The 17,073-nt window shown below is 33.9% G+C and overlaps 1 protein-coding gene across 11 annotated transcripts in view; it reads right to left on the bottom strand.

Annotated features, from left to right (window-relative positions):
- The window catches only part of VTI1A (vesicle transport through interaction with t-SNAREs 1A), a 500,904-nt gene that overhangs the window by 412,791 nt on the left and 71,040 nt on the right, over positions 1 to 17,073 (bottom strand). For 9 of the 11 annotated variants that reach the window (XR_007728823.1, XR_007728822.1, XR_007728824.1 and 6 more), the window contains exons 4-5: positions 8,165 to 8,242; positions 1,808 to 1,828 (exon numbers count right to left, since the gene is read on the bottom strand). Coding sequence is in view for 8 of the 11 variants with exons in the window: in XM_050804418.1 (XP_050660375.1) it covers positions 1,808 to 1,828; positions 8,165 to 8,242 (99 nt within the window). In the remaining 3 variants the exon portion in view is untranslated. The remainder of the gene's footprint in view (positions 1 to 1,807; positions 1,829 to 8,164; positions 8,243 to 17,073) is intronic. The other 2 variants (XM_050804419.1, XM_050804421.1) reach the window with 1 other exon arrangement.

Below are 17,073 nucleotides of genomic sequence, written 5' to 3'. Positions count from 1 at the left end.
TTAGAATCCCGACTGAGAAATAATAACTTCTCAGCAAGCCATATACCAATGCAGCATCATCACTGTAATCTAGTCTATAAATATCAATGCTAGATCCATATCAAAGACTGTTAAAAGAATATTTCAGAGTATATTATTCTATTAGTTGATTAATTCTTCCAATTATAATGAAATTACAGGTTACAGTTTCGGAAACATGAATTCCAGAACCATAACTGATGAAACTGCTACTACAGGCACAAGAAAAGAATTAAGCCATCAAACAAAAATAAAAAATACTTTAAAAGAAATGCAGATGTGATGTTTTAAGTTTTTGGAATTAAGATTTCTAATTTGACACAATTAGGCTTAACAAAAATAAATCTTCTGTCAAAAATGTTGATTGTAATAAGCCACAATTTAATATATAAATAACATTCACTGCTTAAATTCAGGGGCAAGGGCTTCACGTAATTTCTTCATATAGAGGTTTTCAAGTTAATAGTTCCGTTAACACTGGAAAATTCAGATTCTTCACCTAAACATGAACATAAGCAAATACAACAAGCAGATACTCTATCTTGCAGAAAAATAATATTTATGTTATCCCTCACCTCAAGAATAATCTTACACATCAAAACTGCAACTGATTATATTCATTTAGTAAATATACAACTGCTCTCCTGTAGGGAAGATAACACAAAAAGGTTGTAGGGTGAGGGTTTTTGTATATTTCTCCCCTTCATTTTATATATCATGATTACTTTTTCTGAGGCAGGATGTCAGTAATGCATCTTAAATTCAAAAAGTTGTTGAAAACCACTATCTAGAAGCTTCTAAATTAACATCTGCATCACACAATGATGACATACCAATAAAAAAAATTCGAGAAAATTCTCAATCAATGCAGTCAAACTAAACTCAAAAGTAATTCATACTACTCTATACTATAAGCAATTAGACAATTTTTAAATTGCAATATAGGCCATTATGTCTTGATAGAAAAATAAAACCCAACCTTACTAAATAAAAAATATGACTACCTCTAAAAAGGAGTGCCAAAGCATATTTTATATGTTTGACTTAATTTTTTAAAAATAGAATTATTCAGCATCCCTCATTAACACAAGGATACAATTATAAACATTGTGGTAAATATTTGCTGAGCCACACAAAAAAAGTCTGGCGTTGCATTATGAAACAGTCCAGCAAACTCAGAAAAATGAGAATTCACTTGGGTGCTGTATGCTACAAAAAGGAAAGTGTTTAACAATGACGAAAACTTTGGCCATTCTTAGGTATCTATGTATACAGAGTAGCAGGGCATTTATAACATATGTGTGTTTCCCCAAAAGGATAATAGATCCATGGTGTCTTATGTTAAACCTAATAATTTTGGGTGGGGGAAAGGAGTTTATTTAAGAACAGTTTACAGTAAAGTAAATCAGAATGTTAGAAAAAAAAATCATACTAGCTTCTTTGAGAAACTACATAAATAAACTTGAAGTTAGAGCCTACAATAAAACTACACTCAGGTAGAGTTTTAAGATATTCCTTTATTATTCCTCCTTATTTTCGGCCATTAAAGTATTAACTTTGTCCTAGTTCCAACAAAGAACAATGATCCCTGAGATAAGCATGATTAGGATATAGTTGTGTTTTAAAAGACTGTGAGCAGAAAAGATTACTGAACAATATAAACGATACTTTTTGCTCTGTGTAGATTTATCTGGAAAAACAAATCCAAAGATCCACTTCAGATTTAAGAACTCAATTTTATAGGGAAAAGCAGAATTAAATAAAAAAAAAGAAGCTAGGAAGTACTCACCTCTTCACGTAATTTTATCAACTGCAACATGAATGCACAAAAAAAAGATAAAAAGGAAAGAAATGGCAGGAAAGAAAGATCAGTTGTGTGACAGGATACAGAATTAACATTGACAATTTATCTGTTTACATGTTTAGCATTTAAAAATCACAGACAAACACATTAAAAGAACCTAAACATAGACTACATGCAGAGTTTTTTGAACGAATAAAGATCACTTTCTCACACTGTCACATTAAACAAAGAGAATAGTGTGAAATTCTCTTTTAAAGTACATCTAAGACACCATCATGAAATAAAGGGGAACGACTTCATAGAAGTCTATATTATAAAGAAAGAAAACAAGTTTACTGTTCCTCTCTTCTAAGAATGTACCATTGAAGAGGTTTTGTATATACAAGTTTTCAGGATGTTTCTCTATTTGGAATCTTGACAACTGATTTCAGATTTTACCTACAAATGAAAATGATTAATAGCTCATGCTTTGGTTCCAAAAACTATTTAAAACAACAAACTATTATGTTAGTTAATGTTATACTTGTACCCACTCTAGTAATAAGACTGCATTTGGAGGTAATGTTATTTTAATAGAAAATAAAGTATGCCAGGATAGAGAATACTTATTTAGAACATAGTATCAAAAATTCATTATCATATGAACTTTCGTGTATATAAGAGTCAATTTCTAGGTTTTTGTTTTGCTTAAGAGGCTACTGCAATCATGTGACATGTTTTCATTTTAATTTTTGAATGATTTCTTCATTTTTCAATTTTCTTCATATTGTAAACTAGCAATGAGCTCTTAATTCATTTATATTGCAGTTTGTTTTCACTAAAGTCAAACAAAAAAATCACTCCTTACTTGTTGGTCAATTCTCCTATGATAACATTTTAATTCTCTTATTTAGAACATTTTTCTATTTGCCTTAAATATATAGATAAAACAAGCTGCTTAACTCTTTAGGAACTAAAATAATTATATAACCATATATCTGGCTCATTGTGTGTGTGTGTATGTGTGTATGTGCATGTGTATTTGATACTATTCTCAACTACAAATATCACTGTATAAGTGAGATGACGACCACAGTTTCTGCAATGACTAGAAACTGAAACCTATGTTGTTAACAGACTAAACCACATTCCAGGTCTGAAATTTGCATCCTCAGCAATTCAGGTCTACAACTGATAATTTTTAAACATCCAAATATCTGTAACATCTGTTATAACACTTGACATATGCAGGCCAATAAATTAAACTATTGCTTTGGGAGAAATGTGCCTGAATTGCTCACTATAAGTCTCTCTAAAAGTATCATGTTTACTGTAGCCCGGATATCTCAACGCTTAATGCTGTTTTTGTCCCGAATTCAAGGAAGGCAGTATGCATTCCAGCTTATTCTGTTATTTCATTTGTTATACGAAAAGTATTTTGAGTACCAAAGAATAAGATTTTAAAAACTGTTAAGAATCCTTTATAAAAAAGGTACATAAGTTAACATGTAATGTCTCACGGTACACTCAGTGAAAATGCAACTTTTATTATCATAGTTTCAAAATAGACAAGAAGTTGTCTTTATTTTTATTAACACATTCTCTCAGCAACCATCCAGTAACACACAAGTAAATCATCTTGTCATTTCACGTGAAAAGTTCTAATTCTTCCCCAAAAGAAGCAAAATTTTAAACGAAAATACCTGGCCTATCATATATCGGAGTCTTTCTCTTTGCCATCCCAACATCATGGGAGAAAAAGGCAAACATTAATTCTCAGAAAGAGACGATCTGGGAATTGATCGGCCAGCTATCTTTTCTTTCTGGGGGCACTATTCTTCGGCTGACTATGATACTTAAAGGGCCAAAGTTTAAAACTACTCTTCAGCAATAGAGACCATTTGGGGCATGCCACCCTGCCATAATCAATGAGTGTTTAAAAATGCTACCCATTTGTTTTTTCAATAGGTTCCAAACAAAAAACGTTCTATCTTGTTTGTGCTGCATGGCTGCATTCAAGCTCTACATCGGATTTGTAGCTAAGCTAGGTAATGGGAGGGTTTTTCATCTTTATCTTTTTTTTTTTTTTTTTGGTTAGGCTGAGAGTTATTCATTCAAGTAAACAAAAGATGGCCTATTTTTGAAAATTAACAATGCTAAAACTGGACTGTAAGTTGTGATTTCGTATTTTCTCGAGTTACTAGCTCCATCATAGGCAACGCGAGAGTGTGCAATGCCACCATGTTGAGCTATGATAATCAACATCTTTTTTGAAACAAAGATTTTTTTTCCCCCCCAATGCAGAATTTGATACAAGAGGTAATCTGTTCCTTTGTGGGCTGAAAAAATCTGGTTTACGCTGGTTTGAACCAGTGGAATCTCTTGTGGTTAAGCCTTCTGCTGTGACTAAAATCAAAACGGCACTGCAGAGCATGTGAGGGTTCATGCGCGCGCGCCTCTGTGTGTGAGGTGCGTCACGTGACCCCCAGAACTACCGCATTTTTTTTAAAGCTGATAACGCCACTGCCGTCTCTGTCCGCATACAGATAACGAATAAATGCTGAACTCTATTAAACGCCCTTTACACATTATCGTGGGTCGAAGACACAATTTTCTGAACTTATGATGACAGTCTATTTATTTTGCTATAAACCCTCAGCACGTAACGAACAGATTTGTGCCTGGTAATGATCTGCTCTGCCGGGGCTATATGAAATGATACCGACCTTCTTTAGATCTTGGGGAATTAAATTGACCGACTTCACCCCCTGGTCTGTAGCTGAAGTTTGACACACTTTATGCACAGCAAGCCCAAATCAGAACTTAAGAGAACCTCGTATTAAGAAATTAAGCAATCATTATCTGCTAAATATTGCTTTGCCACAAAACTTTCCACACATTTGGAAATAGTCTACTGTTTATATTTTGAATCTTCTATTTAGGATTTATTCAAAGTCACTGATCAATATAATTCTGCATATAGAAACTGAGAGAGTATTAGGGTTCAAAACCAAAGCTTGGAACAGTTTATTTGCCCCATTATCATACATCACTATGAAAGGCTTTATGGTTTTATTCTACAACTTGTGTTTTTCCTTTTATGAGAATGGTTCTCATGAAATGCAATCAAGTTAGGAACTATTAATTTCCACTCTAAATACAACATCACTACATTCAAGAACTCAACTCTTCCAAAGAAATAAAATGTTGCCTCATGGAATGGTAAATATGGTATTTTCAAAGAATAGAATGATAATGCTTAAGACAATAGTCCTTGGAAAGCTGATAGCCCAACAGTACTCGAATGTACAAAGTAGGTAATTTTCTTGTCCCTTCTTTGTAAATCAAGCATGAGCTATATTTGATTGAATGAAATGAATATGAATCAGAAATGAATGTACACAAAGCATTTAATTTGGAAATTAAATGCAAGGTGTATTGTATGAGGGACATTAAAAATGCTTTTGAAAAATTCTTAATTTCTGAATTTTTAACATTTCTAATCATGGCAGAAATGTTTATGTACCTAAGAGTATATTAACATACTTTATAGTTAATTGGCAGACTATAATTATATGTATTAACAGGCAGGTTTCAGATGCCTAAAAAAAACTGCATCAGAAATTACCAGAATGAGAAATAATAGCTATTGTATTCATATTGTCGAATCTTCGCAAAGAAGCAACTATAAGGAGGCTGTGTGTGTGACATTGAAAATACCTAGCCAGTATTTTACCTATACAATCATTGCTACTAATTCCTTATTTTCCTATTTTGATCTATATTTTTAAACTGACAGATCTATCCCAATTGCAGTTAAATGAATATTGCTATTTTAATCTCATTTTGTTTATCTCCAAGTTTTATCCATATATTGTTAGTATTCCATGGACAAGAAGTTCTGAAAATCAATTTATTAGCAAATAACTTAGAAGTAAACTTATTTGTAGGCAGAAGATCTTTTCTTATATAAATTATAAGTAACCCTACCTAGAAAAATCTCTTCCTAGCTACCGAGCTACAAAAATTAATATAGAGCCAAATTAAAATTTTTTCTTTCTTTACAGAAAGAGCTTCTGTCTTGATTCCATATTCTGAATGAATGCTGATATGGAATAAAAAAGTTATTCTCAAGTGACCATACCTAGTTAAGGATGTGTTTTAGTTTGAGGGATTTTAATTTCTATATTATGACAAAGAGCCTTAAAACAAAATGCAGTGACTTCATATGAAATGGAAACTTTGCTACATTTGGTAACAAAATATCCAAAAAGTTAAGTGTGGTCTCTTTGAACTTTTACACCTCATTCAAATTTTAGACGGAAAAGTTCACACAAGTAATAATCTAACAGTACATATTCTCGTGACTATAATTTATCATACTCTATTTATTGAAGTGACAGTTCCTTACATCTAAACTTCAGGTTCTCCAAGCACTTTCAGAATTTGTAAGTTTGATTTATACAAGTCCAGGGGAAATCTGTGCATAATCACTTTAAAGTGACAGGAATATAATTTGAAAAATTCAGAAAATATGAACTCAATCTATTTTTGTGGAACAGTTTTCTTTAGGCATAAAAATCATACTTATATGTATGCAAGGCAAATGTTTTAGACATATAAAATGTCCATTAAGAGAAGTGAACATGTTTGAAAAAAAAAGGGATCCCTGTCATAGAACTACAACATCCATTACAATAAAGGCGTCTGAGTAAGACAGGCACACCCCCTTCCTTTCTATTTCCTCTGCATTAGGCAGTAGTTTCAAATAAGGGAAAGATCTATAGCTGTTTAAAGAACTGACATGGGAACTACGCATTCACTTTTTTGCAAAAAAGTTAATGCTTTTTTTTTTGCAGTAGATAGGAAATAAAACTATGATTCATTCATTCAAGAGGTATGAGCAATCTAAATCTCACTTTAAAAACAGAAGAAAATATTTCTCTCATCCTCACATTATTTAATCTATTATGAGTAAAACCCCTTTATCACATCACCCTTTTATGTTTGATGTGCTGTTTTTTTTTCCTTTAGCTATTCTCACATTTCAATCAGGGAAACTGAAATCCCAAGTCAAATCTGAACGTGTTCACATGTCTGAACTCAAGCTGATAACATCCAAATAGTGGAGGAGGTGAGATCTTTCCAAAAACAAACATCATCAGCTCAGTCATTCTTCTCTCTTTTTTGGGGGTGGGTGAGTAGAGTCCTTAATCACACAAACAGCATCCCTGTTACGGATTATAATATAGTAGATAGCAATATACTATTAGCATATATAGACCCACAATATCATCTATTTGAGATGGTAAATACAATTATGCAATTTTCATAATATGTATCAATATATAATGTTTCACTATTGTATTGAAATTTTGGTTTACTCAGTGACTGATTTATGTTCATTTTCATTTAGGCAGAGTAGAGACTTTTATAATACTTGCCAAAGTGGCATTAGTAACCATGTTCAGGTCTTGCTTCTGAAGGTCCCTATCATGTATTTTCTTTAAAAGTGTCAAAGAAAATCAGTCATTAGGGTTCTTTAGAGACATTTTTAAAGTCATCTCTACACTGAGGTTCTTAAAACTTTTTTAAACTTGTATACAGTATATGCATGAATTAATGGAGTCTGCAGTATTAATTCAAAGAAAGAGGCGGGACGTTAATTAGACTCATGACACTACGGTATGATCCAATGAGAACCGACAGCCAAGGTATAAAGCCCTTTTAAGAAGAAATTGTATCTTATTTTTTTGCCCACGCAGATCTTAAACTGCAAAAAGACTTATCCTATTATTATTATTATTATTATTATTATTATGACTATTATTTGACAGAAGCAGGTCCTCTATATTGGTATCCAAGTTCCACACTGTTGCTTCCAATTTGCATTGTGGTGAATGTATTTTTAAGAAGCCACACAATAGGAGACTGGGCTACCCTGTTGAATTTTGAAAGCTTACTTTCATTTGTTTTGCTGCAAGTGTTGATTTAATTATACTGCATTATTATCAAAGCTGTATTATGTACTTTTTTATTCCTTTTACATGTGTTTGAGGTGAAGACCTTGGCTTTGTCTGCAAACGGTGTGTTTCAAGTTATTCCTTAAGTACTAAATAATAAAGAAAAGAGAAGAAAAGATTTTTTTAAAAGATAGCAGACAGTGATCACAAGGTAAAGGGTTAAATGTAAGATCTCCAAGAAACATTTTGAAGTTGATTAAGACTCCAGCTTTGCATTAAACAGTATCGCTTCCACATGAGTTGCTGCTAATACCGTTAAGGAGCAGCTTGAGAGCCCAGTGCGCCAGTGACCTCCTTCACCCTCCAGCCACCCACCGGGCCTTCCTGATTAGCATTCTACCTGGTTCTCGGAGGAATTCCCATCATCCCCCAGGAGCTCATTCCGTACTTCGTCACTGTAGGCGATCCGTGACCTTTTCTATAAAACAAAACAAAAAGGGAGAGAGTGAGAGGAACGTTAGAAAGTAAAGGCTTCCAAGCTTTATTGGTATCAAGGCTGATCTCAAACCTCGAGAGCCCCCTAATGGAAACCTATTGGCTACAATCTGCACACCAAAGTTGTGTAAAGTTCCTGAACTTGAGAAGTTTCATGTAAATTAGAAGTTTTTAAGATGTCAATAATGAAAGGAAACTCTGTGTTGTGTAAGTATTCTATTAATATTCATAAACGGATCCGAACTTGTATATTATTCCATACATTGCCATTCAAATAAGACACTAAACTGAAAGAAATACAGCTATATAACTGTATGTCTATAAAACTCACTAGATTGTACTTAAGGCAGGAGTATATGGTGTTTTTTTTTTTTTAATATTGTGGCAGGAAATGGACATTACAAAGCTTTCAATTTAGGACTTTAAAAGTCTCTAATACTAGGGTAATAATTATATCTCCAACTATACTCTGCAATGCCTAGAATAGCATGTCTATATTTCTTTCATTATTGTGATGTTACTAACCAGAAAGAGAGGGAATTTAAAAGCACCTCCTCTGTACAAACAATAATTTAAATGTCTCCCAGCTCTCTATAAATAATGGCCTAAGGAAAAGTAATGAAAGTGTGTGTGCGCTTGTGTGCATGCATGCGTGCATGTGTGTCTGGTAAAAGAAACTAAATTTCCCAGTCACAGTAAATAAAGGCAAGTAGGCTATGAGTCAACTTTTCACAGTCCCAGTAAATAAAGACAAGTGGGCTATGAGTCAATGTTTCACACACTGAAAATGTGTTTTACAAGAAATACACCCTTCTCTATAAAGTCAGAGGGACATGTCTGCAAGCAATTCATGAATTATCTAAATGTATACACATTCGGAAAAGCCAAAAGACTGAACAGTCGTTGGAAAGCTAAAGTGTGGGCCTCAGATCCCACTTCAGCATCACTATTTCAGATTTGCAAGTTGCTTTGTTGTCTTTTCTGCTTCAGAATTCACTAAGAAAACCATTCCATTAAAAAATGGCAGCTGGAAAACAGTAATCTCTTCCTCACTTGCAATCTAGAGTTTGGGACTTAAAATTTCTTACTTGTTCAACTGTGATCTGAAAAAGTATTGTAGTTTAAAAGGACTATCAATTCCAGAGCAGATGTCAACAATATGATTTTTAAATTAGATTTTAAACTAGTGAATAAGCAACACTGCTTGACCACATAGAGATCATAATACCTTAAACATCAAACATATTACATTTGAATTTAAAAGAACCTTAGACAAGAACAACCAATACACTTTAAATCATTTTGAAGTTACAACTTTTCCCAGTTGGGGTTCCTTATATTAACCACAAAACACAGAAAATTATTTCAGTAACTATGTTTATCAATTCTCCCAAGGATGGTGCATAAGAAAAAATTTAGTTCATTACATATATTTGAAGACAAGGCTTAAGTCTCTGGCAGAATCCAGTTGAAAAGGCTGAATGGAGTAGAAATAAAAATAAATAAATCTAGACATTCCTTTGCTTTTTAGGGAAAAAAATAAGTTTCATGGAATTCTAAAGGTAACTCTGGTTAAACTGACACTGGAACACTGGGGTCCTGACTCACAGCTCAGTGCTCATTCTACCACACAAAATTTCCTCTTCATTCTATTACCTTTTTAGGAAAAAGGCACAAGAATTGCAAAATGTTTTGATATTAAGGAGACGGTGGCACCCACTCCCTGCCCTGAGTCTCCACCCTAACCCCCATTTCCCCGCCACAAATGCATAGCTTATACCTTGGCTTCTGCAATAAGTCTATAAGTAGATAAATAAAACCAGCAATATTGCAGAGAGGAGGACAGAGTAAAGAACTCAAGTCCTCAGCATGAAGTCAGTAAAGATATCTATATCAGATCTCTCGACAATTCAGTAGTGACCCAACTCAGTCATTTGTGAACATGCCAGACTTTTCACCATCACAAACAGCATATATTAAGCCTGGTTCTCTTATTGTATTTACTGAAGCCATTATTAATTAGCTATTCCTATTGACTTCATACAGAATCACATTTAAAAATGCTAAATTATCAGGGCAGTCCACTTCATGGTCTTAATACGATATTTAGATCAAGCCAAAGCTTGCTTTTGCTCATTTGGAGTTCCTACTACAGTAGCTTCAAACTAGCTAAGCAAAAGTATTTTACAGCATTAAAGGAAATGGAAACCTTTAAACAGGCTGTGGTATCAGAGCTGCCTTTTTAATTATTCATTTCATCACTATGGGGGACAAAAACATTCCACAGTATGCAAGAGTATCATATGGAGATTGTTTTTGTTTTCTCCCTTTTTTCACCAAAATACCAACAAATTGGCATAGATTGTTCAATTACATTATATTCTTATTTTGATTTACTATACTTCAAAAGGAGAAAATTATAAATGTGTATCCCTAAATATCTAATCTTGGTTTGGTTAGAATCCACTGCTTTTAAAAACCAGCAATTAAGAGTGTACATGCTCAGCAACAGAGGAGAACTAAGGCTTTATCCACAGTTGAAGGGTGGTCCCTGTAAATGTCATTCTTTACCATTGGGATGGTAAAAACTGGTTGTTTGGATGGCTTTCTGGATATAATTAAGCAAATGATATGCTGAGTTTAACAAAGTGGTCTCTAACAGGACTGACTTTTCTTAAAGAATGAAAAGACAACTCATTTCAAATATCAGAAATAGTTCCTCACGAGCATGACACAACAACGCTGAAAACTGAACTCTTTATATGTGAGTTTCATTTTCCAAACAGAAAACAAATCAAGACTATTAAAAAAAACCCAACTAATTATATTTAGATGCCCAACATTGGTATTTTCTCATAATTTTTTACGACTTGAAAGTTTAAGTTAGCTGATTGTACCTAACCATAACTGAGTCTGCAAGATCATTATTAAACTAACTGAATACCAAAAAAGGGGAAAAATCCTTTGAATGACAAACTGCTTATTTTATGGGTAATTTTCCTCTAAGACATCAATAAATTATGTTACCTTTTATGGAATTAAAAAAAATCTCATGCTACATTAATAAGTACCTAGACAATAATTTAATTTCGAAGATTCAAAGTTAATAAAACTCAAGCATTTACTGTATCTTGATAAAGTTCACTAAAATATTTTTTCTTTATTATCAACGGTATAAAATTTGTACTTTAGCCAAATGCAAACATGAGAATTTGAGCTGGAAATGTCACACATTCAGCTACAGTTTGAAGGAGCCCAATTCATAATGCATTTTATAAATACTTAATGACTTCTATACATAAGCTAACCAGGCAAATCAAGAAATTGTCAACATTTTTAGTCTTAGTTGTCAGTTACCACTGTCTACTGGTGCTTTATATGTGGCTTCTGGAGAAGACAGAAGCTCTATGCAGTTTGTAATCTACTGCAATTTCTGGTCTGTACCATAAGAGTGGAAAAGCTTCAGCTGACAATACTTGCCACACACACACATACACACATAACATACACAGAGTTAAATACAAGAGTACTCCTCACTTTTAATTGTGTGTTTGTGTAAAGTTTACTTCTTGTAACTTATATACTTTGGTAGACTACATGGTTAGAAAGAAAATCTACAGACCATACATGAACTATAGAAAAAATGTGACGAATAAACAACTGATCGTTACCTCTAAGAAGTTAGATGCACTAGTTTCAATGGCTATTTTAAACTGATAACACAAGTGAGTTATGAATGTGAGAATTTTGGATTCAAGGCGATTTCCTTTGCATTCAAGGCGAAGGTCCTTTGCATACTGATTGGCTGATTTTCTTAAAGCCAAGTTCAAACAGATACACTTGCTCAGTTCTGTCTGGAAATTTGGCTTGAAACAATCTTTCTACTTGACCCAAGCCTTGACATTTCCCAACTGAACTGAATGTGTTCCTGGACAGGCACTGCGAAATTAGAAACAAAACGAATTAACTTAGCTTAAACTAATTAAAAACTGTGATCTGTGGTACCGCCTCCTGTATGATTCTACATGTGAAATAGAGTATACGTAACCAGAATGAGGATTCTACAGCCCAGAAATAGCAAAAGCATAACAATGAAGTTGGTTTATTACTAAAGCGTATATGAGAATTTAATTTCCATGGCGTGCACATGGCAAAGCAATTGCTTAAATTGCCTCACCTGGGAATTTAATACAATGTTATCATCAGACCAGCCACATTGTAAATAGATTTATAATGCTTTCCATGTGCTGTACTCTGTTGCATATGAATTAAGTAATGATCTGGTATTACAATAAAATCAGCTAGTTCCCACACCTGGCAGACAGGATATTTCACTAAATTAATACCCATACAGCTACATCACAAGGCATAGGAGAGGAAACCATCTCAAAGGCATTCGACTTGAGTTTTACATGGGATGCAAATACTTGATGGCTATGTAGAATGTCACCACATTGAATAGGGCTGCTGAAGACAATCTGTTTCTAACATCTGTATCACAGAATTAAGACGTTCTCATTCCCATTCGATTTTGGCCTAATTTTCTTCATTCAGCACTTTAATTACTAATCAGCAATCCACAACATTCACAAACACTAAGCAAGCCCTTTATTCTAATCTATGTGCTGCAGACAGCCAAATAATTGATACAGAGTGCAGTATGGTTTTGGTAAGTAATGAAAGAACAGCTTGTCCTACTTCCTAATCAAATGGGTCTATAGAAGAAATGGTTAATAGATTTCTCCATAGGTCTAAAACAAATTACCCAGTCTGGCCAGACTTTTCCATTGCTTCTACCATGTCTTTCAGTCTCCATATATTTAATAATGCCCAAGGTTACCAGGTGATACATCTATTAAAAATTGCTATGCTTTCATAGCCAAAGAATTTAACTGCTCCAAAGAATTTAACTGCTCCTGTTATAATTAACACTTTGGGATATCTACAGAAAACCATGAAATTATATTGATTAGTTAGTCATATAATTGCTGGCATTCATTTCTTACCTAATTTTATCTGGTTCTAATTAAATAATATCATACTTCTGTAATGCCCAGATGGCATTTTCCAAAATGCATCTATCTTTGGCACCAAGCGTTCCATTTTTAGCCTCACTTCTATTTCTCATGGACAATTTCAGCTTTTCAGCCACATACCACCCCTGCACCAGGACTCAAAAAGGCTCATCAATCCAGGACAGAAAGCTCACATAGTCCAGGAAAAAAAATTAAATGGAATGTATGAATTTTTGTTTATCACGGTATTCTCCATGCTGTATTAATTTCTAGCAAAAAGCAATTTAAGGTTGAAACATGTATCATACTACATGGCTTAGGTAAAGGTAAAGAAAATTGTTAGATAAATGTTTGATCCCTGGAACATTGTTAGGATGGATGGAAAAGCACAGGGTACTAAATAAAAAGAACAGTGATAGCATTTCAGTATGTGATCTTGGTCGAATTAAGTTTTCTAAGCATCAGTTTCTTCATCTCTAAAATAATGGTATAGTATTTATTTCCTAGGGCTGTTGTGGAGATTTAAATGTTATAAACAAATGCAAACCTATCCTAACACTTTGTATATGATGACCTTCAGAGCATGTGCAACTAAATTTTAGTTGATAAATACTGGAAAGGATGCAATAAAACTAGTAGGCATACATGGCTGAAAGTATAAATTATGCATCCTTCTTAAAAAATCATTTGCCAATACATACCAAAAATGGCTTTAAAAATCTGTATTATTTAGATCCTATAATTCCACCATTACTGTTTGCCCAATTCCTTATTTTATGGTGCTGCAATTTCTGGATGGCTTCCAATAGTAAAAAACTTTACTGCATTTCTTTAATGCTATCAGAGAAAGTAAGTTCCAATCTGTTTCTTCTATGTAGTCATTCCTCTAAACATGGCTTGCTCTTGCTCAAGGGACTGTTTAGAGTTAAAGGTCAAGCTCATTCGCTGGAAGGTGCACATGCCACATGTCACCAATACTGTAGCATTAATAAAGGGAAAGCACACTTTGTGTCTATCATAAGCTCATGGCCAATGGACCATATGCAAGCCACCAGAGAAAAAATACTAACACACCCTGCTGCAAGGCTACCAACAGAGCTGGAAAGTAGGTTACCATGAGACTGCTGAAATAATCCATTGTTCTTTAGCATGCAACACCAGAAAAAAAGTTAAAAATTAGTTTTAAAAATTTTTGTCTTTTTATCGTAATCACTCTATTATTTTTGCTTATACTTTCAAACACATTTTCCATGTTCAAAATGGAAATTTATGTTCTGGCTATAAACAATAAGATAAATTATACCACATTTCCCCTTGTTTTTAAAATTTAGCTATAATATCATATGCGAATATTTATATGCATATCATGAGGTTTTATACACACACACACACACACACATAGAGACTAACAAACCCATTTGCAATCCATATGGAATAATAACTATGTTTACAATGCTAGGACAGACTTTTATTTATATTAGGAACTCTGCCCATATTGCTGCTATATCATTTAATGATTTGCAAAACAGAGAGCCCAGAAATTATGCAACTGCACTTCTTCATTTCCTCTTCCAGCATTTCTAAACTTTAGCCTGTAATTTAAATGTAGCATTAATGTTTCAAAGGGCAACATAAGTTAGTGTCATGGCCCCATTTGCTTGCATATGCTTGCAGTTTATGACTTTTGACACTGCTATTGAATACGGTGTGGCTGTGTCTTAAATCATGTTAGCTTGTCAATCAACAATTAAATTACTTCATTCAGAAAATCAGCTCGTGATAGAATGCCCAGATGTTGTTGTCAGCATCTGGAATAGTGTAAGTATGCAGTGGAGGAAATCTAATCCTTTAAAGTCTTTTGATATGTAAAATAAAATAACTCCATAGACTCTACTTGAAATAATCAAAATATCAAAATGTTTATTATCTTGTTTGTTAATGATTTATAAATATACTATACACCCCACTGGAAAATGTTACTCTGATAAATAAATGTTTTGCATTAGATGCTTCATTTGTATTTTAAAGTAAACTACTACAACAAAGTATATACGTGTATACAAGTAATTCATATAATGCTAGTTTCTCATATAATGCTAGTTTCTCTATATCATCTGCCTAGCACTGGGAAGGAAAAGGGGTCATTCATTGAAAATCTGTCCATAGTCACAGTTTCAAGTGATCTAGACATCCAAGAACAAGTTATCCTGAGGAGTGTCTGTAACTGACACCAACTTATCACGCGAGGCTTCATCTGGATCAGGCTGCAAATTTAGAGACAAAGGGTCCTAAGCCAGATGAATGATATATCCAAGGCCACAGAGCTAGGAAAGATGAGGCAGAACAAGGACAGAACCCATTCCTCAATGCCAGTGTTCTTTTCACTTTATTACACCGCCACAACAGGCTGGAGTCCCCCTACCTTCCTTCTCCAAAGCCAAGGTTGGATGCACGATTCACCTACTTCTATGAACTTATCACCAGCTAGTTAGTCTAAAGGTTTTGTTTCTGGTCACCCTTCTCTAAAAACAAAAAACCAACAAACCTTTATATGTTGTTATCAACAGCTAGAATATTGGATACCAATCGAGAGTTCAAGGGTGATAAATGCTTAAGGTAAACTGTTTTATTTGATAGAACAAAGCATCCGATCTCAGAGGGTGAGTCATAACCACACCTATGGGTGTTATTTAGATATGTTTCAAGATTAATCTTCAAAGGCTGTACCATAAAGCAACAATAGCCTACCTATGGGTCAGAGAGGAGCCGCACCAGCTATTAAGATGTGTTCAGAACTGCCTGCTTACTCAGAAAATCTGCTAACTCCTGGTTACTTTAAAATTCTAGATTGCAATCAGCCACCTCATAGGCAAACAATTTTTATAACCTATTTTCCTGGTACTTACTTTTGGACCCATGTTGCGACAGATTCTTTATTATAGACTACGCTGTGATATAGTGAGGTTATAGGGTTCATAATTCAGAGATATATAATGTCTTTTAATGTTTTATGGATATAGCCAATGAAACTATGATGCTTAGGCAATATAAGAAAATTATTTTAGGCCAAATTTTCTAGGAAAACATTTTGACGGTTACTTCTATACTAGGGTGACCCAAAACAAAATATAATGAATATGAAACTTCATGTCTCATTCATAAGTAACATGTTCTTCCTAAAAGATTCTCCATTTTAGGTTAAATAAAATAAAATCTTGCCTACTCAGATGTTTTGCTTCATCAATTAAGTGTTTTCTTGTGTATCTTCAATGTTTCATCCTCTACTGGTTCTTTCCTTTATGGTAGGTATATCAACACTTTTAAGTGTATCTCAGCTTTACACATTTTAAAAAGTTATGTCATATATATATATATATAAATTTAGCATTAATGTTTCAAAAGGTAACATAAGTTAGTACCATGACCCCACTTGCTTGCATATGCTTGCAGTTTACAACTTTTGACATCTATCTATCTATGTATCTATCTATCTATCTATCTATCTATCTATCTATCTATCTATCTATCTATCTATCTATCTATCTATCTAGAGAGAGAGAGAGATGAGGTCTCAGCATGCTGCCCAGGCTGGTCTTGAACTCCTTGGGCTCAAGCAATTCTCCCATCTCTGCCTCCCAAAGTGCTGGGGTTACAGGTATGAGCCACAGCACCTGGCAGTTATTTCATTCTACATTACTCTCCCCCAGCAAATGCCCAACCTCTCTTTATGCTTCCCTTCCTAGCCAAGCTTCTTAACCCATTTATGCCCAGTGTTCCATTACTGGAACGCTAAGCTTGT

The sequence above is a fragment of the Macaca thibetana genome, chromosome 9 (genome assembly GCF_024542745.1).
Source record: "Macaca thibetana thibetana isolate TM-01 chromosome 9, ASM2454274v1, whole genome shotgun sequence".
NCBI lineage: Eukaryota > Metazoa > Chordata > Mammalia > Primates > Cercopithecidae > Macaca > Macaca thibetana.
The sequence above is the reverse complement of the archived record's forward strand: the minus strand, read 5'-3'. Positions and strand labels throughout refer to the sequence as shown.